This window comes from Bemisia tabaci, chromosome 4, assembly GCF_918797505.1.
Source record: "Bemisia tabaci chromosome 4, PGI_BMITA_v3".
Taxonomy (NCBI): domain Eukaryota; kingdom Metazoa; phylum Arthropoda; class Insecta; order Hemiptera; family Aleyrodidae; genus Bemisia; species Bemisia tabaci.
This window is the reverse complement of record NC_092796.1, coordinates 30,322,690-30,348,394: the sequence shown is the minus strand read 5'-3', so window position 1 is coordinate 30,348,394 and position 25,705 is coordinate 30,322,690. Positions and strand designations below refer to the sequence as shown.

General features: G+C 42.0%; 1 protein-coding gene across 6 annotated transcripts in view; it reads left to right on the top strand.

Annotated features, from left to right (window-relative positions):
* LOC109035992 (trehalase) overlaps window positions 1-25,705 on the top strand; it is a 113,648-nt gene that overhangs the window by 59,635 nt on the left and 28,308 nt on the right. For all 6 annotated transcript variants that reach the window (XR_011899753.1, XR_011899755.1, XR_011899754.1 and 3 more), the window contains 2 exons: window positions 21,214-21,322; window positions 24,447-24,793. Coding sequence is in view for 3 of the 6 variants with exons in the window: in XM_019049917.2 (XP_018905462.1) it covers window positions 21,214-21,322; window positions 24,447-24,793 (456 nt within the window). In the remaining 3 variants the exon portion in view is untranslated. The remainder of the gene's footprint in view (window positions 1-21,213; window positions 21,323-24,446; window positions 24,794-25,705) is intronic.

Below are 25,705 nucleotides of genomic sequence, written 5' to 3'. Positions count from 1 at the left end.
CGCGCCACGCGACGCGGCCGGACGCTTCTTAACGCCACGCACTTTCCGCTGTTTCCCCGACGAAAGAACGTATCTACATTCGAATGTTGTCAAATTTCCCCTCGCTATGAATTTTTAACAGGAAATCTTGGGCATTTCCGTTTGGACGTATTTATGCTAAAAGGAACCATGTGGAAGTGGAAAGATGGGGTGTGCTCGTGGTGAGCTAGATAAGGTACAATGTAAAAGTGGATATAGTTCCTTTTGAGAAAATGGAAAAGCGGGATTTTCAATTAGATCAAAAGGAACTGAGCGCTAACTCGTGAGCCGTCAGTGCTGCCATTTCCCGGAATTAACTCCGAAATTCGGAACTTTTCAAATAGTCGGATCTTTCCCCGGAATCTTCTGAATTCCCGGAATTTTCAGCTACCTTTGGAATTTCCTCGAAATTTGCGGTTTTTTCGCCAGTTTGACCATTTATTTGATCAAATTTAGGGACGTTTTGATCACCTTTGACGATCTTCGGAATTAAATCCGGGCGTATTTCGGAATTTTTTCCCGGAATTTTTCTCGGAATTTATGCAAATCGGAATGTGTCCCCGAAAATCGGAATTATTTCGGAATCTTTTGATAAAATAAAATTACAGCATTGTGAGCCGTGGACATGTGACAGGAGCGTTGTGGACAGGGCTCGCGACTTAAAGCGCCCCGACGACGAGCTCGTCGTCGTTCCGCGTCTTGATTGTCGCCGCTGACGTCACTGGCGCATTAAAATCCCCATTCATTCTTAAGGCCCTCAACTAACCAGCACACCCCATCTTTCCACTCGCACACAGTTCCATTTAGCAGAAATACGTCCATTTGAAAACCACACTAACGCGTTTACGTCTCTTTGCCCAGGAAACGACGCATTGTCAATGTCGCGCACCGCTATTAACCGGCGCTTCCTTTTAAATCTCTCAACTCCGAATGCTAAGGTGTCACCAAGAACCCATGAATTAGTGTCTTTGATGTGCGAAACACCTGGAAGTGGGTGGGATTTGCGAATAATGCCGATGTTTGTCTGCAAAAAACTCCATTCAAAACACCTCATCTTAACCGCCCTATTTCCTGGATGTCGACTAATTTTACATGTATTATTCCCTCCGGTATAGACTGCGTCTCTCTGAAAATTTCAAGACCTATAGTTAATTTCCATCTCTCTGCTTGCGTTGCCGAGTGTAAAATACCTTGCAACACAACTTTTATTTCCTTCAAATGATATGAAACTCACCTGGCAACTCTGCCGTAAAGGTATGAATTAATGTGAGACCTTGAGACTTTCGGGAAAGGTGTGTCCAGGGGATCATCCTCGAAATTGCTAACATCCAAAGGCAGGGGAAGAATGAAAGTGTCTTAAGTTTTACTAACGAAGGAGAGACCTTTACTTACCTCCTTTGTCCTATGGGACCACACATGATTCTACTCATAGGGTCGTCCCATTATCTCTGTGTCTCCTTCGTCTATTACTTTATTTATCAATTTCAATAATGACCAAGAAGGACCAAAGTCACGCCTCCAGAAAACTTGTGTATTGAACGCAAAACTCGCAATACAACAATTGTGAACGCTATGCACTGGGAAGCCGTACTCACGGGCTATGTAGACATACCGTCCGCGTTCTGGGCTGAGCGGCCGAAAGTTCCTGGCGTTAGACCCGGAGCAATTAGATCTACGGCTCCGACACCCAGAAGCTTCGGCCTCTGAGCCCGGAACGGACGGGATGTCTATATTGCCCATAACTTTGTTTTTCAGTGTAGCTCATATTGCACGACTTTCAGAATGAAGGCGCTTTCGATTATTAAAAGCCTCTACCGACAGGATCGCTCCATTTCCCCCTCTGCCTTCTTTGTCTTTCGCTGTGTCTGTCACTTTCAATAAAATCAGCTCGTCAGTCGTCTTCTCATTGGGACACCCTGTATAACACCACCCGACCAAAAGCGAAACAAGCACGAGGCAATGAGTACCACTACTGTGGGCGAAAGTGATCCCGCCATGAATCCAGCACTAATCTATCGCACGTTTGGTTTCGGATAGTGATGATCCGCGATGGAGAGCTGCGGCGAATGAGAGACCGAGTCTAACCTTCGGTGGCTTCGGCTTGGTCGCTGGCGCACAGTGGATCGAGTCAATTGGAGAGGTCGGACAAAATTTGGAAACTTTAAACGCTTATAACTCCGTTTATACAAGTTTTGAGGCTCTATAAGTGATTCCATTGGTTTTCTCATAAAATTGTCTATACCTGAAGCACTCTTTATGATTCAAAATGTGTGGAAATAAACATCAAAATTTGCAGTTTTAGTAAAAACTTTCATGTTCGACCTCTCTAGTTGACTGGATCCACTGTACGGCGCCCGGCGATCTCCGTGTCGTCAGCGTCGGCCAATCCGCGGGCGGCGACGGGTTCATTGATGAAAACGTCCACTGTGTTGTCGGTTGTCGAGTCGCGTGAACCCTCGTTCCTGGGACCTCGCCAGATCACGACTCTGTCGACTAACGTGTTGAATGATCGAAAAATTGCCCTCGCTACGACTAGAGTCCCTTTTTAGAGAGAGTTAAGACAACGCAGCTTATGGATGTCACAAACGGGAATAAAGATCACACAAATTGGACGTTTTTTGTAATCTTTGATCAACCCATTCCGGAATACCTAGAGTCCCTTTATACTGAGAGTCAAGACAACACTCCCTCATGGAGTCACAAACGGGAATAAAGATTACAGAAATTGAACTTTTCTGTAATCTGTGATCGGCCCATTCTCAAATTCCTCTCTCCGGATTTTTCAGCATTTGACTGCAAACGCAGAAAACCCGCATCGTTCGCCGAAATCAGCATCTAGACCCGTGTTTAGGCCAGTATTAGACCCAAAAAGAGACCCGAAAGAACTAAAATAATTACGCATCCCGTAAAACACGGGCCTTCATGAGCAAAATAGTCTGTTCGATGTCGGCCTACTGCGGCTCATAATATGGTCGAACTTGCTCCCTCAGTGGCAGTGCCAGGTGATGATTGTTGTGACGATCAAAAGTTGTGAAGTTTGATTTGCGCTTGTGCCATTGGATTTTAAAATTGAACTCTTTTCTGTCTAATGTCGGCATTCTACGGTTCATATATCGATCGAACTTGTCTCCTCAGTGGTAATGCATGGTGATGGAAGATGTGTCTATCAAAAGTTGAAAAGTTTAACTTGTACCTGTGCCATTGAATCTTAAAATTAAGCTCTTATCCGTCTAAATTCGGCATACTACGGTTCATAATATGATCGACCTCGTTTCCTCAGTGGCAGTGCATGGTGATGGAAGTTGTAGCTATCAAAAGTTGAAAAGTTTAGCATGCGCTAGTGCCCTTGAATTTAAAAATTTGAACTCTTTGCTGTCTGATGTCGGCAACAGTGTTGGATTTGCGACTTTTGGCACGGATATCGTAGCGATACAGTGCGTGGTGTCCAAGTTCCTCAGCCGCTCCGCTCTCTCGGGGAGTCAGGGCTTTGACATGAAAATCAACTCAATGTCTCACTAACCTTCGCCTGCTTTTACGTTTACATTCTTCGCTGAGCGTTCAGCGGCCATCTCTGAATTACCTGACGCTAAAATCTTGGTTTTTGTGAATTCTATCATTTCCTGCAACTTCTGATTCAGGATTGCCTCAGTCAGGGAATACCGGGAAATGTCAGGGAATTCTAAAAGTCAGGGAAAACCTGGAATTGTCAGGGAAAATGCCGATAATGTCCGGGAAATATCGTCAAGTCACCATTATTTGCTTTTTAGACTAGATTTGACGTTTCAAACAGTAGATTTTGCGTGAAAACTATTTGAAATTATGTCTTTTTAACCATCTGACATATCTTTAATTGTCAGGGAATTTAATCAAAATGTGGCGGGGAAATCAGGAAAATGTCAGGGAATTTCATTTTTTTTCCTTCTGCGGCAACCCTGACCCAATCTTAAGAATCGTTAAAACTTGTCTTTATCGTTATACAATTTTAATTTTCAATGTTTTCTTGTCCTCAGGTATGTATTCAAAGCAGTTTTTGAAACACATTGTCCCTTTCATGTGAGTATCTTTGCTTCTTCATGATCATATACTTGGGAGGGTAAAAAATCCCGAATTAAAGCTACGCAATACGCATGTTCCCTCTCGTTTGGATGTCATTTTAAATGAAATAACTCTTGACCATTCGCTCAAAATGGTGCGTGCCCAGTTCCATGAACGGTCATTTTCTGCTCCTTTTGGGATCAAATTTGAAATTACCTTTCACCCCCTGAAATTCTCTTTTCTTTAAAATTTAATAGTAAAATTTAAAAAGCGCGAAGGTTCAAAAACGGAAACAGTATTGAGGTCTCCATCAAAATGAAGACATGCGCTTGTAAATTGGCGAGAGCAGAGAAACTTTTGCGCAAATTATTGTCCTTGAAGCTGAAGAAAATGAGATAAGGAAACTTTATCTGAGTTAGAGATCTGGTTGGAAGGTTACAACATTCTTCAATTTCGTGTTATTAAATAGTCTCTGTTCAATAGGTAAGCGAGCTAAGACGTTTAGTGAATATGTTTGTGAAGGATATCTAAAAGCGTTGATACCTAAAGAAAGAAAATTTCAAGAAAAAACATGTTCATGATTTTCGTCAACGACGCACATATGATTGAATGTTAGGAATTTTAGGCAGACTTTCTTTAAAAATACATACTTCCGCCATTGGTTTGTTGTTTATGCATATGCACTCGGTTTGCTGGCGTTTAAAATCCTTGACTCTACAGCAATGTAATGTGAGACATTTTTTCTACAAGCTTGCCTCATCCGCTTTGAACTGACCGTAGTGATGTACATTTCGGACTGGACTCTTTTCAACTTTACCGCGAAAACAAATTTGCTGAAATCAAAAAAATTGTCCTAAAGTGTCCGCCGTAAAACGGCTCTGGCGCATTCGTTGGACTCTGGTCAGTAAGAGCAGGGTCTGCAGCCCACATTTCAGAAGGGCAATGTTGTGATACATTCAAACAAGCAAAGCATTTTTCGGAAAATTGACAATGGCGCGATCAAAATCAGTATTAGTTATTAGTTTGTACTTTATCGGCAAAATAGGCGACACTAGAATTAACCTTAGTGAGTCGAACAAAGTGCCCTCAGTTAGTATCGCACACGACGAGCGCTAAACGAATTTCATTCTAACCCCTGGATGCAACTATTCGGGCTCCACGGATGTCCGCGTTGCATACGCACGAAACTGAAGGCGTTTTGACGCTCCAGACTCTCCCCGCTTCAACCGCGGTGCGGCGGCTGGCTGTTCTACGTGGAATCAAGGTAACAGAGCTCCTTCAATTCTTCGTTTATATTACCAAGAAATCTTTCAGACTATGATGTGAGTCATTTATGCTTCAATATTGGTATTGAGAATACTGTGTAGAGAAATGTGCTCGTAGTACTAACGGAGCATTGAAAGATCTCTTTCTTTTGAATCATTGTAGTACTGCCCGCCGTTGTGCCGCAGCGCCGCGGATGGAGCGGTAAGTGCCTGGGTAGTCAAAAGCCCCTTATTTTTGGTGCATATGCAATATGGACATCCGTGAAGCCCGAATTGTTGCATCCAAGCGTTATAATAAATTTCTTATAGTTTTCGTTCATTGCGACATTAAGAAAGGTAGCTTTTTCCTTACACAACTTAATTTCATTACCGCGTGGTCTATTGTGTCGATGAAGTTGAAAATCACTCGTGACATCGTCAATTTTTTCAAAAATACATTGAGAGTTTAAATAAACTTGTATTTACAACGTCGCCAGTCCTCAAAATCGCAAAAGAATGTATGTATTGGACATCGATTTGTAGAGGCTCCTTTAACCGAATCCAGAGAGTCGTCCTTCGCTTGAAACCCTCCCCCTTTTAGACAAATATTTTTGACCTTTAAGTCTGAATTTTTTTAAGAATAATCTTGATAAATCGCACGGAGTTTTGAACCAAAACGACTACCGTTCATTTTTCGATAGAATGAAGTGCGGTAGATATTCTGTAATAGCTCAAGCCGAAATTCACAAAAGGGGCTCCAGCTTGCGGTATGAGGAAGAGAGGGAGTCAGAAATACCCAGGGTTCCCTGCGGTCTGGAAAATAAGGGATAATCAGGGAATTCGTGAGGAAAGTTATCAAATTTCCGATACATCTACTAAATATAAAAGCATATCTCTGAACTTTCACTTGTTCCTGCTCAATTTTGAAGCTCTTCATCTTAACAAACTACCGAATGCCTTTTTCCATAATAGAGAATTTGCAAGTGTCTGAAATTTGACGAATTTCATGTTTAAGTGGAAACTACAGAGTGAACTGATCACGAGGATACCATTGGTTCATGAATTGAACAATTATTGGGGAAAATATGAAAAAATTATCTAATCTGCTGAAATACGAGGGTCATCCAAAAAGTAAGGTTCCCTACCTTGTATCTTCCGAACGAAAAGAGATAAATCAAATCGGTAAAAAGGTACATATTAGGCATACTCTAAGCTTTAAAACAAGCTCAAGTTTTTGAAAATCGGTCGAGGAGTTCGCGAGAAAACTCAATTTTACTGAGACGACCTCCTGTCGTCGCGTGCCCACCTCCGAGGTCAGGATGCGCGGAGAGTCGCTTACTTCAGAATCGGCTTATCGCCTCTAAACATCAAATCAAAAAGGAATGTAAAATAATTTATTAAGTAGGCCTTTCCTTACTTTTTGAGATGGTCTCTGCATCTTTTTTGACATTTCTGTTATCATTACAGCAATTTTTTCATGCCTTCCGCGTAGAGGGTCTCGTCTTGGCTCCAAAACCAGTCATTGCCAGCGGTCAGCACTTCCAAATCAGTTGCTTTCCTTGGTAAAATTTGTCCCAAATCCTCCGTACTCTCTTAATGTAGCCTCAGGTGACTTTCGTCTATTCCTGAGATGAAAAACTCCCACTGTGGAAAGCGATTTCCAACCGATTTAGAGGCGCAGAGCGCTGGCAATGACTGGTTTTTGAGCCAAGACGAGACCTTCTACGCGGAAGGCATGAAAAAGCTGCTGTAATGATACCAGAAATGTCAAAAAAGATGCAGAGACCATCTCAAAAAGTAAGGTAAGGCCTACTTAATAAATTATTTTACATTCCTTTTTTATTTGATGTTTAGAGGCGATAAGCCGATTCTGAAGTAAGCGACTCTCCGCGCATCCTGGCCCCGTAGGTGGGCACGCGAGCGACAGGAGGTTGTCTCAGTAAAATTGAGTTTTCTCGCGAACTCCTCGATCGATTTTCAAAAACTTGAGCTTGTTTTAAAGCTTAGAGTATGCCTAATATGTACCTTTTTACCGATTTGATTTATCTCTTTTCGTTCGGAAGATACAAGGTAGGGAACCTTACTTTTTGGATGACCCTCGTATACGTGTGTTTAAAAGGATAATGCCGCCAGATGACGTCACTAGGCGGTGAATTTTCTCACTTTTAAATCTATTTGTATACTATTTCCAAAATCGGAAAAAAATTACAAAAAATATTGTGAAATTAGCTCTTTAAAAGCACTTTCAGATGAAGCAATGAAAAATGTGCATGCTAATTCTCAATTTGATCGCAATACAAGGAAATTTTGTCCCAAGTTCAGTAAAATCCAGCAATTTTTAAAAAAGTGAAAATTTACTTCGAAGGTCAGGGAACGTCAGGGTTTTTGTAGATGAAGACATTATGACAACCCTAATACCGAAATGTGCGTTACGTCATACCTAACTTGCGAACTACCCTTAAACGCTCCGTATGCATTCCCACTCCCTTTGGGGGTCAGCATCGACCTTTTAGGAGACCTCCCATTATTTTTCGACCCGAGAGTCATTATCACCCGCGGAGTGGAAATCGGCGTGAGTTGGCAACTCTCGGGAACACGGATATAACGGATTTAATTGCCGCAATTAATTGTTACGTTTGAGAGCGGCGGTGCCGGATGGTGCGGTGGATTTTAATTTCGCCGCCGGGTGGCGCCCTTTTCCGACGCAGCCCGGCCACCTGTCTAATAAGTTTAACCTTGCGCCGATGCGCCGCGCTGTTGTCTCCTCTGGGAGGAAAAGCGGCGGCTCCTAATTAGCCTCTCATCGCGCTGGAGTCGAGCCCCCGAGGCCTCCGGAAAATCTCCCTTTCCCACCGGAGATAGTGTATTCCGAGACCCCGCGCACCTGGCTTCCCGTTTGTCGGATTTTTATCCGAAATCAAGAGATTTCTCCCTTCCCTGATATTCTACCGGATTATTTGCAAATCGAGCAATTTTTCCGGAAGATTTGCAAATCGAGAATTTTTCCGGAAGATTTGCAAATCGATAATTTTTCCGGAAGATTTGCAAATCGAGAATTTTTCCGGAAGATTCGCAAATCGAGAATTTTTTCGGGAGATTTGCAAATCGAGAATTTTTCCGGAAGATTTGCAAATCGAGATTTTTTCCGGAAGATTCGCAAATCGATAATTTTTCCAGAAGATTTGCAAATCGAAAATTTCTCCTGAGGATTTGCAAATCGAAAATTTCTCCGGAAGATTTGAAAATCGAGCATTTTTCCGGAAGATTTCGGATATTTTCCGGGATAACTTAGTTCTGACTTGCGGGAGGCCATTCGCGCACTAAGAATGGAAGCAATGTCATAATTAGGATGAGGCGCCACAGTTACGTTCGTAAGTCAACGCTACTTTTCGCCCAATGATAATTGATGAGCAAATTGTTAAGCACAATATTTGCAAAATGATGGCTTGTTTAGGATGGCCTCGATCAGTTCGTTTAGCATGAAAGGGACCACTAGTCAAGCTACGAAGTTAAGCATTCTGATACAGGATACAGGTGTCTTAACCAAAATTTCACGTAAAACACGATTCGCGCAAAGAAAATTGCTGAAATTCATTCCTAACCAAGATATGAAATGTTTCTTGCGACGCACGCGTGAATTCAATAATCCCGCTCGTGATAAGGCAATGGTCCACGCGAGTCAAATCGCCCACTAAACGTTACCACGACAGCCTCTGCGATATGAAAACCTGGCAACCTCAATCTTGACGCTTTGGCTCAGCTATAGCAAGTCGTTTGTAGTTTGAACAACACAGGGTGTGAAATACACAGTGCTCGATTAATAAGCCTGCCGAAACCGTTGTGGTGCGCGATTTGATTCGCGGAGAGTATTGTTTTTCTTGTGAGTGGGAAAATCAAATTTCCTTTAACCAATGTAAAATAAAAACGTTAATACCCTATTTAGTTGTTAACTGTAGTAGTTTTTGATCGTGAGAATTGTGTTTCACGTGAAATGGTCAGGAAATTATATGTATTAAAATGCTTAAATTCGCACCTTGTCTCAAATGATGACTGACGCATGTCGAGGTGAACACTTTGGGTGATATCTTAAAAGCACAATAATCGAATGGGAACTTCTTAAAGGATGTACACATTTTTGGTCGTTTTTGACAATCTGTCTCCGATTTTCTAATATTTTGAATCTGAACATCGGTCAAACTAATCGTATGAATTTTCTTTCAATCTTACTTTTCAACGGGTTACTCGCCGATGTTGACGATCGAAATTATTAATGCTTTTCATTCTCTAAAATAGCGCAGATTTGAAATTTACGATGGTTTTTTCTCCAACTTTGACTTCCTTAGAATGCTTTTCTACATTGGTTCAAAATTCTCTTAATTTTTTCCTAGCTGCTTAGCGGAAATATTTCCCGGCTCTTTTATCAGAACTGTAGGATTGAAATGAATTTCATAAAATGGTGCATCGTCACGAATTGCAAGCTAGCTTTTCCTTATGTTTTCCTACAATGAATCGACAAGACAATGTTTCTCCTCGTCACCTCATAATCAACGGCAAGTTAACGTTTCATCCGCGCCACTTAGTAATAAATAACAAATTAAAGTTCTTAATTAGTGGAAAATCGAGGAAAAATTTCTCCACGCTACTTGATAATGAAGATCGCGGTGCAGCACGAGCGAGCCCTCCGCCAATTGTCATTGATCAGTCACAATCACCCGTGCGCCGCGCCGCCAGATTCCCACGAAATTACATCAATTTACGACCCTATCGCGTTCGAAGCCGGTGGTGAAGCGAGGACCACCGACAATCGATACTTTCCAATTTGAAACTATGGCCAAAAATCGATTATTGAGGTACACTGCAATAATCGACCCTTTTCTACAGTTTTCAATGGTCGATCGATCGATTTATCGCAAAGCACTGTCGAACGGGTAATCGTCATCCGAATGGCTAGCAATTGATACTTCCCGCTGAACTAGGCCAAACTCGTATTGAGTACACTGCAATCGACCCTTTCTACAGTTTCCAATGGTCGTCGTCGTCTATCGCAAGCGCTGTCGGAAGCGGGTAATTCGTCATCCGAATGGCTAGCAATCGATACTTTCCCGTCTGAGACTATGGCCAAAAATCGATTATTGAGGCACACTGCAATAATCGACCCTTTTCTACAGTTTTCAATGGTCGGTCGATCGATTTATCGCAAAGCGCTGTCGGAAGCGGGTAATTCGTCATCCGAACGGCCAGCTCAGTCATTTTGACAGCAATTTAAATTCTCCCGCGGCCGGGACGGAGGCAGAGGGTCCCCTCGAAATATTCCGTGACGTCAACCTCTGCTCCGTCGTTGCCAGGTAGTCGGTCGAAACCCTCGTTTTAGCCTCGTTCGCCGCTTGTAATTCGGGGCTTCGCGCGAATTTTGGCTCTCGACTCGGCTCGGACGTGCCGCGAAAGGTTCCGTTTCGTGGGCTGAATTTTTATGCCGCTGTGGGTCGCAAAAATCCGCGACCCACCTTGAGCCACCGCGACGCGACACCGCCAGCCGCACAAAATCTAGCGCTTCTCAGAAGAAGTGACGATAATACTTCGGGTCGGTACTTGCGCCTTTGGTCAAAAATTCTTGACAAGCGAATTTTTAAATCTTGTTGGGGGGTCGGCTTGATATTACATTTTATGGTCCGGAGGACATTTTCGATTCTGGTGTGATATTCTTACAAACATACACGGAGAAAAAAACTTCGTGCAAGGGACCCGAAGTTGAGGTCATATGGATCTCTGAAGTTTTCGGATCACGTATTTAAAAACTTGAGGTCCAGCTGCCGAAGTTCGGGAAAGACATCGAGGCACTTCGGTATGTACCGGAGTACTTCAGATGTGTGACCCGAACCCTCCGGTATGTATCGAAGTACCTCAGATGTCTGATCCGAACTTCGGCAGCTGGACCTCAAGTTTTTAGATACGTGATCCGAAAACTTCAGAGATACATATGACCTCAACTTCAGGTCCCACGCACGAAGTTTTTTTTCTCCGTGTGCTAAGCGTCTTACACTCAGGGGTGCTGAAAGTTCTTCGACCTATGCAATTTCTAGCAAGCAGAGATTCACACGCTATAACTATACGCGTCCGAAGTAATTTTCACCCAAAAATAGCGCCCTCGCAGTAATTTTTTAAGAACTCAAAGTTATTGTAGCAAATTCCTCAAAAATTTAAAGTTTTTACAGTACTTTTTTCAAAAATTCAACCCTGAATCAGGAATTTTTTAAGCTATTCAATACTTACTCAGTAATTTTTTATAAAATTCAGGGCTATCGCACTAATTTTTACAAAATATTATCATCCTTGTTATAATTTTTCGTACAAATCAGTACGTTGAGCGTTACCTCTTTAGAATAAAACCTAACTTGTAATCGAACGTTCGGTTACACGAATTAAAAGTTGGGTATTTGCCGAGCCGAATAGTTGGGATTTATAGAACACCACGTTTTTCTTCATTTTGTGGCAATGCAATTTTGTCTTTTGGGAGTTAAAATGGTTGTATCACGTGCTTCGCCGCATCTTACTTTTCTCCTCTGCGTTAAGTCTATGAGTCAGCCGGAAAGAGTGACGTTCTCCTTTATTTTGTGGCTTTTCAATTTTATGTTCTCGGAAATCGGAATAGGTTCATAACACTTTTTCCGCCCCATCCAACGTTTCCATTTTGCCTCGAAGTCTCTGAATCAGTTGAAAAGAGTTTCTGTTCTCCTTTATATTCATCTTCTCGGAAGTTATCATATTTATATCTCGTGTTTCGCCCTATCTACATTTTCCACTCAGCGTTAAAGTCTCTGGGTCAGCCAAAAAGAGTTCAGGTTCTTTTGCATTTCGAGGATATGCAATTTTACCTACTTGAAAGTCGGAATAGTTGTATCACGCGCTTGGCTCTATCCAACTTTCCTATCCTGCGTTTAAGTCACCGAATTGGTGGAAAAGAGACCAAGCTTTTTTTTTTCATTGTTGCGAGTTTGCGAGAAAGTATTGTTGCTTCATAATTGTGACCGGATCTGTGAAAAGGCACATCATCTTCTGGAAGAAAATGCTCGAAACTTATAACTTTGCTGCGCAAGAACGATCACGGGAAGCGCCTGCAAAACTGTAGGGATACTTCAAGCATAGCATCTCTTGTCTCGCGCTCTCGGCCTTAGACTCGCGAATCGCATTAAGTTCCGAGGTACGTACGCTGTTTGGAAAAGTGTAGGGCAACGCGCGTCCACAACTAAATTACTAACAGGGGTGAGGTAAAAACAAGTTGAAATCGAAGCGTGCCACTTATTACCTTTGCTTGTATTCCTCCTCGTAACTTTGTATAATTTTTTTCGAAGACTTCTGATTTAATTTTAAGGGGTCTAAAAATGTATTAAAACTATGCAAAACCTCTAAGTATATTTTGTCATGCCGTTAAAGAGTTACTTCAGAGGTGTGAGACGATCTTGCGAGCGAATGCTTTTCCTTCGTGAATGTGCAATGCAACCCGCACAACATTCTAAGAAATCTGGATGAGGTGATGCGAGAGGGGTTGAGTGAGGCGATTGACTCGTCCATTTTCGATATGCCACCGCCTCCACAGCCTCTGTGTTCCTCACCTATCTTGACCTTCTAATTAGATCATGAGTTTTTGGCGTATCGGAAATTCGAATCGGTTTCCGTTCGACGGGTGTAAGTCCAAAAACTCATACGCCCTAGCGTCCAGCGTGATCAAAGAGAGCCAGAGCTCATAATTTTTGGTCTTACGCCTGTTCAACAGAAACCGATTCATTGCTTCAGTCGTTTTCGCCCTGTTGTTTTTCTATCATGAATTCGCACAACGCGTTGAGCACGGCGCTGTATAATGAATTCGGTGTCAATCGATTAGGAGTTCTTATAAAAGCACAATTAGACAACATTTTGAAATTAGGAACTACAATTTCTGGCTCAACCGTAAAAACATGTATATGCATAGGGAAAAGAATAGTGCATACGTTGTTTCTAAACTAAGCCAGATATTGGAATTCCTAATTGCAAAATTTAGTTTACTTAAAACGAAGTCTAACTGTCGATGAAAACCGTGCACACTTTTGGTTCGGAAGGATGGGAAAGAGACAAAGAGTGCGGGATTGTTAAAAAAAGGGCAGGCGCCATGCTCCTCAACAGTTGACTAATGAGTTTGTATTTATAGTTAGTGCGGGAGAGTTGATAACTTATTCGTCTCTATCTCTTGCCCTTTTCTCCTTTCTTCTGATAGCCTTTGAACTTTCGGCTTGATTGTATTAATTTCATCCTCTTTTTTCGCGCCTTATTACCTGAGTCAGTTGTTTTCAAAAGGAAGCAGGTATTACTTCGAGTGAGCTCTAATACGCATAGAAATACGTGAAAACTAGGGCTCGTCTGAAGAGGTCTTGTTCCTTTTTAAAAACAACTGATTCATTTTCGATGAGTACAGTGCTTTATCAGCCTAGTTTCCACAGCCCAAGTCTCTTTTGCTTTTTATGGATCCATGCTATAATTATACTCTTTTTCCACCTTCATTCAGATGCTGACCGAGGGTTTTGCCGCAAAATGTTACCAAGATAACTTGGCCTTTTTTAGCGCTGTAACCGTCGCTTTTCTTTCTCCGTCAATATCGGGATTTTCATTCCAAATTGAGCTTTGGGGTGTATGTCAAATCACACGCTAATACGGAGTTTTTATTTTAGCCGAGGATTGTACAAAATCCACCTGAGTGGTAGAAAAAAATCATTTTGAGATACCTAAGAGGGGCTCATTGGACGCCTCAGCATTGTAAGCTAACACAAACATAATTGGAATGCCTGCAACATCTGCAGATAAAATGGTTGTTTGTAGCAGAGCACAATTCGCATACATAATCAGCGTTTCAGTTTGGCCGCTTTTACTTTTGACCCAGCATTTATGGGAAGAGATATCGGTATCAATCTTGAGAACTTATTAACCACTCCCACATCCAGTTCTGTGAAAACTATTTTCCAAGGGATCGCATCGCACCAGGCATGAAAATATCAGAGCTGAGCGGAATTTTTCGCGGTCAGCTCCAATACTGCCTTGCTAAGCAGTGGCGTGGCGTGCTTTGCAATGTATCGATTGATCTGCCATTTAAACCACTGGAATAGGATCGATAGACAGGGTGTTCGCATCGAACGCCTTAATAATCGATTCTTTACCATGGCTTCAAATTGGGAATTGTCGATAATCGATCATTCACGCCTCGCCACTGGTGCTAAGGAAAAACGCAGTATGAGCATTCCGCGGCTACCAACATTCCCCCGACAAAACATTTATTTTTGAGAAAAGTTACGCAAATTTTCTTTTGAAATTCTCAGATATTTTAGATCAAATTATGGAAAAAATTGCCTGAAAAATCGGAGGAAAAATATTCAGAACCTTCGCAGTAAATTAATTGGACGTATTTCTACCAAAGAGACCTATGTGGAGGTGAGAAATATGGGGTGTGCTCTAGAAAGCTGCATAAGAAGCAATGTAAAAAGTGGGCGTGATTCCTTTTGAAGAATTGGAAAAGCGGGATTTTACATTCTATCAAACAGACCTATGTGCCAAGTGAATGCGAGATTCATGAGCCGCGGGCATGGCAAGAGAGCGTTGTGGACAGGGCTCATGAGTTAAAGCGCCCCGACAACGATTACCCCCTCGCGCGTGGTCTCGATCATTGCCGCTGACGTCACTGGCGCTTTATTATTCTCATTCACTCTTACGGCCAGAGAACTAACGAGCACACCCCATATTTCTCACCTCCAAATTGGTCTGTTTGGTAGAAATACATCCAATTGTATTGTTGTATTGATTTATTTGTTTAATGTTTGTATTAGGCTTATCAATTTTAGACTCTCTATCGGTTTGTGCTATAGTTGTTGTAATTAAAATTATAACTGGTGGAATTAATTTTTCTGTGATAGACACGTAAATTAAATCTGTATTTAATTCTATAAATCATGATAACTTGTTTCCTAAAATTACAGATGGAACAAGAAGAATGATTTTTCTGATCTTTTGACTACTTACCTCTACTTACCTCCTACTTTCCTCCTGTTGAAATAATTTTACTTAAAATCTAAATCTAAATATCTACATTTTTATATATTTTTAAATTAAAGATTATCAATTTTATTTAGATATATTTGATATTTTGATCTATTTTACTCTAACACTTAACTTTTAAAGTTTCAAGCGCGGGATCAGTCCTTGTTGGCTACTTAGAGTGGTAAAAAAAAAATTTCATTGAAAGAAATGTGGCAACGTCTGAAGTGTCATACGCCGTTTTTACTCAGTACGGCGGAGCGGGAGAGCGGGAATGCAACGACCGCAGTCTCCGGCTCAGATTAGCTGATCCGTGTATTCGCACTTGAGTAACTTTTTTCCAGTGACATAACGCCTTCTCCTCGTCGCGTTGTCCCGTGCCCCCGTCGTCGCCCCGTTGATCGCACAGCTGAGCCATGAAGGCTCCTCTCTCGTCTTCTCTTCGGCTCCAACTCTCTCTGATCATTTTCCATTCCACATCCCCTCGAACCTCCAGTTTCTTCGTTTCTATTTTTCATTTTCTTAAAAAAAACGAGAGCGGGGAAAAGTGCCGTGTTATCTGCAGCTCTCAGGGTCTCATCGATCGTTGCACTGCATACTGTCGTGCTACGGAAGAACGCCGTATGAGCCTTCAGACGTTGCCAAGTTTCCTCCGATAAAAACCGAATTTATAGGGAAAATCGTTAATATTTCCCCCCCCCAAAAAAAAAAGAAAATTTTAGACAATTTCGCACGCAATTTAATCTAATACATCCGAAAATTTAAAAGAAAAATGTGCATAAATGTCGTCAAAAATACATGTTCTATCAAGGGAAATTTGACAACTCTCGAATGTTCATACGGCGTTCTTCCTTAGCACGGCAGTATAGTTCTAACGACGACGCACGGTGGACCGAGTCAATGGGAGAGGTCGGACAAAATTCGGAAACTTTGAAAGCTCACTGGAAAAAAACCACATTGGATCCAGAGTCCAGACTCTTGAAAACATTGACAAGATAAAATACTCTTGATTCGATCAGATTTAAGCTTGAATCAAAAGGAAATCCGCTCAAATTAAGAGGCTTGGTACTTGATTTCAGCAAAAATCCGATTGAATCAAGAGTATTTTTTCTTGTCGATGTTTTTAAGAGTCTGGACTCTGGATCCAATGTGTTGTTTTTTTCCAGTGCTTATAACCCCCTTTAAACAAAAGTTTGAGGTCCTGAAAGTGGTTCCATTGGTTCTCTCGTGAAATTCTCTCTACGAAGCACCCGTTAAAAATTAAAATGTGACGAAATAAACATCAAAATTTGCAGTTTTAGTCAAAAATTTTATGTCCGACTTCTCTGATCGACTCGATCCACTGTGCGACGATGTGGATTCTCAGCGGCGTGGCGTGCTTTGCGATGTATCGATGGATCTGTCATTTAAACCTATTGAGAAGGATCGATAAACAGGGTACATCGTAATAATCGATTCTTCGCCATTGCTTCAAATGGGGAAATATTGATAGTCGATCAGTTTTACGCTTTGCTACTGAGACAACTGCATTGAAAGATTGCATCCGGGAGTTTATGCACTTTTTGTCCATTGAAGCGTGAAATCAAGTTTTACTTTCACCATGTATTTGATACTCGGACGGGAAAAAAGGTTCGGTTTATATTGATTACCTATGTTTATCCGTTCAAGTTACGAAGTCCTCGATCGCAGAAAACGAACTCAGGTTCAGCTAACCAAAATGCAGTTGCTTCGACTGGAAATATGAAAAATTGAATTATCAATCGGGTGCAAAAACCGGGATCAACGTCGACCGGTGTGTAAGACACCATGTAACCGAGCATTCGTTTTTGTTGATTTTCTTTGAGAGAATTTTCTTCATAAGCATTATGTGCTTTTCCGCGGCAGGGCAGTGGCGATTTTGCAAGTTGGCAACACTGCTAATACTCCATTTTAAATCCATTAACAATATCGATATTATAATGCATACAAGGCAAGCTGCCTCAACAAGAATCGATTGTTTTGCATACATTTAACCGGAGGAAAAACAGTGTTGCTAATTTTCAAGAATCGTCCCTCATTTCATGCCAAGGAAGAATAATACTCGGGCACTGAAAAGTTGCGCTGAAATTTTCGCAGATTAAGTGCGTCTTGTGAGTAAAATTCTCTGAAAATCTTTAAGAGAAAGTCCAGAAAATGTATATTTCATCCGGAGAAATTCGGTATCGTCTGAATATTCTAATTACAATTTTCTTTAGCATTGTGCATTGTGCAGCATGGACACCTTGTTCAACTCTCGCTTTTCGATCCGGATTCGTGAATTCGAGTCCAGAGCTTGACTGGCAAAACCACTTAACTCCCAACGTTAAACCCTTGTCCTTACTCGATTTTTATTTGCGATACAGTTAGAACATCCCGTCTTCAGGCTCTGTTGGAGTTGGCGTCCGGCGGTACAGGATGAACTATCGGCCAATCACCTTTGACCTCATCCAAAGGCCTCGGGCTGGCTTTTCACCACCTGACCTTCCTCAGCGGATTTTTCTCTCGAAACCTTCCGAGAAAATCCTTCTAGAAAGGTCTCTAGAAAGTCCTTCGCCAAAAAGGTCCTTTTTTTCGCATACCGGAGTTGAAATATGGTCGGAAAGAAAGTTCATCGACGGCAAGTGGCGATTTAAAAGTTGGCAAACAGTCTTCTGTGTTCCCCCTAAAATTTTAGGAGCCACCTTGGTGAACGGAAGGCCAGAAGGAAGGGTGACGATTTATCATTCCGTTCTGTCTCGACAGTCTTTCTGGGGAAATTTGCCGGGGAAACCTTTGGCATCCCAGTTCCAATTCTACTTAGGTAAACACCCTAGACGACTCTATCGTCTTTGAAAAACTTTTACGGTTAGGTGTGGGAAGCGTTGAAGTGTGAATTTGGTCGAAGAGAGACTAACCCTATTGCTCGTTCGCAACGTCGTCGGACGGAAAGAAATTTATAGTTGCCGTGGATTTTGCCTTTCCCTAAGCAGGGCCTTGGGAAACTCATCGAGAAGATGGAATCATGGCAATCTCATTAGCGATCAGTGCGACCGAGTGCCGCGCCTGGCTGGTCACGACCACGTTATGCGTTAATCGCTAAGGGAGCGCTTTGTTGCGCAGACCACGCGTAAAGCTGTCAAATGCCAGGGCTCTTAGCCACCCGAAAAATCCGGATCAAACAGAAAAATTGATGCGATGGGATGGGGGTGGGGGGAGGGGGTAGCAACAGGAAACACATGGTATTTGAAAAACTTCTCTTGCAGGACTCGCAATTTCTTTAATTAGGTATAAATGCTTAAGTGTACCAGCGGGCTGATTATTGAAATTGATATACAAAGTTATAGACAAAAATACAACGGGGAGTTCAAACTTTGAACGACACATAGGGTGGGGAAGAAACGATGTTCGATTGAGGAGCCCGCCGAAACCGTTGTAGTGCGCGATTTGATTCGTGTAGAGTATTGTTTTTCTTGTGGACGGGGAATTCAAATTTCTCGAAACCATTGAAAAATCAAAAATTTTAGTATCTCACTAGAAACTTAATTTCAGTGTAAGTGAAATTTTGGTCAAGAAACATGTGTCCGAATGCCTAAATTCGTACTCGTTTAATGTCCTGTTGTTGGTCTCGAGCAAGTTGGGGCCATCGAACCGAGCTTCACTTAAAAGCAGTGGCGTGGCGTGCTTTGCGATGTATCGTTTGATCTGCCATTTAAGCCTATGGAAAAAGATCGATGAACAGGGTGTTCACAACGAACACCTTTATAATCGATTTCTTACCATAGCTTCAAATGGGGAAATATCGATAATCGCTCATTCACACCTCGCCACTGCTTAAAAGAGTCGAATAATATGGAAACATGGATTACTGCCGTTTAGATTCGACAATTGCAGACCTACTTTAAGTAAAAAAAAAATTGAGAAACGTGATATTTTCTGAGTTTACTCGACAAAAATTACAAAAAATGACGTCGAAAAATGTTTTATGGAACACCCTGTATTACGCTCCTCTCTCCCCTCTCGTAGTGGTTTTTGCCCTGTATTACTCTCCGTGTAAAGCTGTACAACGATAACGGAGACACCCAAAGGATCCTCAAGAGTTATGGCCGAGCAAGTGCCAAAGAAAGCCGGCGTCTTTTTTTCTATCCATGCGTTTAAGTCACCGGTGGCGAAGCGTGATTGATCGAGTAGTGAGATGTTCCCATTTGAAGCCATAATAAAGAATCGATTGTCAAGATGTTTGTTGCAAACACCCTGTTTATCGACCTTTTTCTGTTGCTTTTAAAGGCAGATCAACCGATTTGTCGCCAAGCACGCTACGCCACTGCAAGGCACCAGTTAGCGATGATATCTGCTGAGAGTGAGAAGATCTTCCGTGTCGGCAAACAAAAATGTTGCTCCTGCAAGGTGCATTTTGAAGGGCGCTTTTTGCATGTTTTTTTGTGTTTTCGAAATAAATTGTCACGGCTTTGTCGTCTCTTTAAGCGTCCTCAGCGATCAAAATAATTTTCTGTGTGTTTATTTTCTGCTGTTTCTAGTTATGTATATCGCACGAAATGAAACACAAGAAAATGGGAAACCCTGGGTTTCCCATTACCTTTTGTTTTGCTTCGTTAAATTACCAGGGCTATTTTTGTGTATCTTAGTTATGTTTATTCGTGCAATGTTGACGCATCGAAAGGCTAGACTGGCTACCTTATCTTCCATTTTGATTATTTAAGTCGAAAAATATGTATTTTTGATCAAGATATTGCAAGCATCCAATGATATTTTACTTTTCTATGAGAAAATCAACTATATCCAGGTTTTGTTTCTTTTTTCCTGCCTTAGGGCAAGTAATTGTAAAATCCGACACCGTGACTGAAAAAAAATATTCACATCGTGTACCCATATCGTTGGTTGAACGTAATTTTATTTTATTTTATTTTTGAGTTCGTAGATTCGGTCTTTTTTTATGGCCCTTTCTAAAGTGACCCCTAAGATATTTAATTACCTTGTTAAGAAAATGCATCCACCTACATCCAAGAAACTCGACAACAGAGCTGTGCGCACAGCAGCGCCAGATCGGCGTAAGTGGGCGGGGGTGGAACTCCGAGCAGGTCCGGGCCCGGGCCCATGACAAGCGACCATTCAGTGCTTCCTGCCATTATCTCTCTTGGTCAAGGCCAGTTGCACACTGGGACACTTAACGCGTTCCGTAGTCGCGCCGCCCGCCGCGCTGCCGCTGATTTTGTTCCAGAATCAGGATAATTGCCATGGAGAACATGTATCACCAGGGGTGCAGAAAGCTCTTAGCCTTCCCCAATTTATAGTATGCCGCCCCCAAAATTTGCTATTTTGCTCTCTACACGAAACAACGCGCTGAACAGCTTCCTTCCTCGAAAGTAGCGCGCTTAAAAGACTTCCAGCATACAAAACAGCGCGCTTAAAAGTTTCCTTGCCCAAAAGCAACGCGCCAAAATCATGGAAATCAGCCCAGTAGAACGCTCAAACGAACTTTGACAGAATACATAAATTTACATTGTTTGAATGAGAGAATTCGCAAATTTACCACGTAATATAAAAAAACCTGGGTCATGTTTTGAAAATTTGGATAAAACGGGCTCATCTAGAGACAATCACCCGTCGATAGCCGCAAAAATCATGAAAATCGGCCCGGTAGAACGTTGGAACTAAGCGTTTTCAGTTATGCAAAATAAGGAGGTGATTTGATATTACTATTGCAACTCCTGTGAACCCGTTTTGCCTATCTTATGAATTTAAGGCGGATCACCATCATATATCTTGCTCTTTACTGCTCTTCTGACCCTGTTTGTGTTCTTATTGTTTGAGAGGCCGTTTTAATCTTTGAATTTTGTGTGTGTTTCAGTGAAGTTTACTGTCATGGAACACTTTTGCACACGGTACAGATGGCAGGTCTTTACCATGACTCGAAAACGTTCGTAGATATGAAGATGAAATTCTCTCCCAACGAGACGGTATGTCATAAATGCATATTTTTTTGTATTGGGTACTCTGTGTTCAATTTTTTAAGGGAATTTTAATTTTGTTTTTCTCGTACCTTTTATCTCGCCATTTTGGATTTCTCATTGTATGCAGTTACTTAATTAGGGTAAGTCCATAGGGTAATGAGCTCCATGCACTATCCTTTCAACGCATATGACTTTTTGTAAATTTCGGGTTATTTTCAAAAAAAATTAGATAGACAGGCTTCAAGATTATAGATTCAAAGTTTGAAGCTAATATCTTTCCAAACTACGGCCAAAAAGATGTGATCAATCGATCCATCAAAAAGTATCAATCGGACGTTACTCATCGACTCAGTATGTTAGGTAGAATATTATAACGTTATCCCTCTCATACACATTACAAAACGGAGGAACCTATCAAGGAGGAGGTCGAAACGATCGCAAAGATGGTATACTGCGTATACGCGTCAAAAATCAGTATTTACATCTGGAAGTCTGGAGAGGTAAAATTATTTTTCCCCAAGATCGTCTCAAAGAAGTGGGAGAGAACTTTGGTTTTTTTACCAAGAAACGAGCTAAAATCAGGGAACGAGCATGGGGAAGAATGAAGCTCTTGCGCATGTGTCAGGAATTTGCGATTTTAGTAAAATTTGTAAAATTTCGCGAGAAACACGATGGTGCCACTGTGTTTCTCTGAAATCAACCCAAAAGCTGAAAAAAAGCGCTTAAAGGTGAGGCCCGAATGAAGGGGATATCCAGCGCTACCTTGAGAATCCACCTCTATATAAAGACAAACTCGTTATGCAAAGATAGGGAGCAAATACATTAACAGGGTTGTCGTGTTTTCAGTTTTGGAGTCCCCAAATAAAGTGGCATATAGAGAGTTTGTCTTGCTATAAAGGTGGACTCTAAGGGTATTGTGGGATATCTCCTCCATTACAGCCTCAACTTTGAGAGCTTATTAAAACTTTGGAGTTAAATTAAGAGAAAACCAGTGGCACCATCGTATTTCCGGCGAAATTTTACATAGGAATCAGTCCTTAAATCGCAGATTCCTGACACATGCAAGAGCTCCATTCTTGACACCATGCATTATGAGCGCGAAGCGCCTCAGGGGCTTTCCCTGGTAAAAATTGGCGATAAGAGCTGCGTTTTAAAATACCATAGGAATTCTTATAGCCGGCTAAAGAAGGCTACAGAAAACCATATAGCTGGCTGTAGAAAGCGGAGAAAATCATGGGCTATACGAAGCGATGAAAAATTATGCAGCCGGGCTATAGTTCCTATTGCCGGGCTTTACACTTTATCGCCTGGCTGTTGCTTTTTCGCCATCGATTATAAAAATCTGTAAGAAATTGTGTAGAAATTCGTGTGCTTTGGAAATCATTCAGTTTGATACGGAAGCACATTAATATGAACAAAATACACATTATATTTTCCTTTAATACATATTTTTGTTCATCGATTAAAATGAGAATAATCCATACAGGATTTGCAAAAATTTCAAAATCATGAGTTGAATAACGCTGACTCCGCCAGATTGAATATTAGAGCCTAACACAAAGCGGAGCGGCGACGCACTGGCGCCTACAAACCTAACAGGGATACTTCACGCATTGCGCAACGCGTGAAGTATCCCTGTTAGGTTTGTAGGCGTCAATGCGCGTTTCGCGCTGGCTGCCGCGCCGCAGCGTGCCACGGCGCGGCGCTTGAAGGAACTATTTCACACTAGAGGTATTGCACAGCATCATACGAAACTGAAGGCGCTCTAATATATTAGTAATGACAGGCATCCATCAAAAGTACGGAGCTTTCCTCGCAAAATAAATCAAGATAATACGGCCCAAAAAGAGAGCAGTATTCCAAAAACTCACTGTCCTAGCATCCGTAATCAGTAACGTTTAGCATACACTTTATCGCCTGGCTGTTGCTTAATCGCCATCGGCTATAAAAGGCACAAGAAATTGTGTAGCCGGCTATAGAAGCTATTGGAAATCTTACAGCCGGCTGTAGGTCTGTGGTATTTTGGAACACAGGTTCTACTGCCAATTTTTACCAGGGTCGACTGCGGCGCGGTCAGGGGGTGTAGCCCCATAGTCTGTAGAGTACTCTATGTATGTAGAGTACCTATATAGCGAGAGTATGGACAGATCGCTTCTTGGAGGGCTTACGGCCCAAAAGTGCAGGCACCCTTCTAACCAACTTTTAACGCACAAAATTTCACTGAAAGTCTGCAGCAGTCTGCAGATTCCAATTCTAACCAAGATGGCTAAGGATGTTCATAAATGAGCGTTCTTCCGTAAAAATGAGTAAATTTATGCAAAAACTAAGTCAAATACGTGCTTTATAAACGATGGTTCGTAACAATGGACCACTAGACAAGGTACGAATTTCAGCATTCTGATACATGATTCGTAACTAAAATTTCACGTAGAATACGACGCGCACAACGAAAATTACCGAATTCAACTCCTTCCAAAGATATTTAACGATTCTTGATACGTGAATTCAAACCACCCGCTCATGAAAACTCAATTCTCTACGTGATTCACATCGCGCGCTGAATGTTATTATGACAGTCTCTGCTGTATAAAAATCTGGCAACCTCAATCTTGACGCTTTGGCTCAGCTATAGCAAATTGCTTACCTATAGTTTGAACAACACATGGTGGAAAATAAACATTGCTGGATTGAGAAGCTTTCTGAAACCGTTGTAGTGAGCGATTTGACTCACGTAGAGCTTTGAGTTTCTTGAGAGCGGGCAGTTCAAATTCCTCGTAACCAATGTGAAATAAAAACGATAATATCTTCGTTAGGAGTTAGTTTCAGTGATTTTCGTTGCGCGAATCGTGTTTTACGTGAAATTCTGGTTAAGAAACATGTGTCAGATTGCTTAAATTCGTACCTTGTCTAGTGGTCCATTGTATTAATAAATCGCTCTGGATAATTGAAATTCATAGGTTGGCTGCATTTCTGGGCCCTAACTTTATTCGCGGAGGCATCGGTGAAGGCCTGATGGATTTTCGGAGTTTCACATCTGTCTATACTCTCGCTATACAGGTACTCTAACTCTATGCCTCTGTTGGATTTCGGTTGGGTTTTCATGAGGATCCTTGGGGGTGTTTGTGTGCAGGTGGGGATGTTCGCGGAGCTGATGAAGCGAACGGAGAGCCGGCCGTCGCGGCTGCAGCTGGAGCTGTTCGTGAACGAGACGTTCGAGCCGCCGGGGAGCGAGTTCGAGGCGTGGGACCCGTCCGACTGGGTCCAGACGCCGGGCTTCCTCGGGCGCGTCAAAGACAAGGAGCTGAGCGAGTGGGCCGCCCAACTCAACGACCTCTGGAAGTTCCTCGGCCGGAAGATGCGCGACGACATCAAGCACCACCCCGATCTCTACTCCATCATCTACGTCCCCAACCCCGTCATCGTCCCCGGGGGACGATTCAGGGAGTTCTACTATTGGGACTCCTATTGGATTATCAGGTAAGCTGTCCTAGAGTCCGTCAGCGGCCCGATTATTGAAACTGTGTCAGCCCGACACGACAAGACAAAGCACTATCTCAAGCAATATATCGCAATTAGATGTCTTATCGGGCTGGTTTAAATTTCAATAATCGGGCCGCAGGGAGTCCTTCCATTCTATTCGTCAGAACTTCCGTGATTCGGAACTTTTTTGTTCCAATACAGGGTTGCCACAGTCAGGGAAAATCGGGAAATGTCAGGGAAAATGACGAAAATGTCACGGGAAAGTTAAATCAAGTCATTTGCTTTCTAGAATGGGTTTGAGGTTTGGAATAACAAATTTTGCCTAAAAACTATTTTCAATTATGCCTTCTTACCCATCCACCTTCAACTGCCAGGGAATTTCGCCAAAATGCGTCAGGGCAATCAGGGAAAGGTCAGGGAATTTTATTTTCTAAATTCTGTGGCAACCCTGCCAATATCTCCCACTCCATGACCGTCAAAAGTTCCGGGATTACTTTTAGATTTTTTCAGAAGTTCCCAGAAAGTTCCGGAAAATGCAAAGGATCCGGAACATTTCGGAAATGTCAAAAGTTCCAAGAAATTCAAGAAAATCTCAAAAGCACTCTCTAATCTCAAGAAATTCGGGACTTTGCCATAAGGAACTACTTTTTCTGGCTCATTTTAGGAACAACATAAATTTGCTAATAGTTTCCCTACGCAGATAGGCGCTTTTACAGAAGAGCCAGTGCTAGTGGTTCCTTATTGCAAAATGTAATCCAATTGGACTACATTTTGCAATAAGGAACCTCTATTTCTAGCCCATTTTAGAAACAGCGTATGTGCCATTGGATTCCCTATGCAGAAAGGTGCTTTTATGGAAGAGCCAGTGATAGTGGTTCCTTATTGCAAAATGTAATCCAATTCATATTT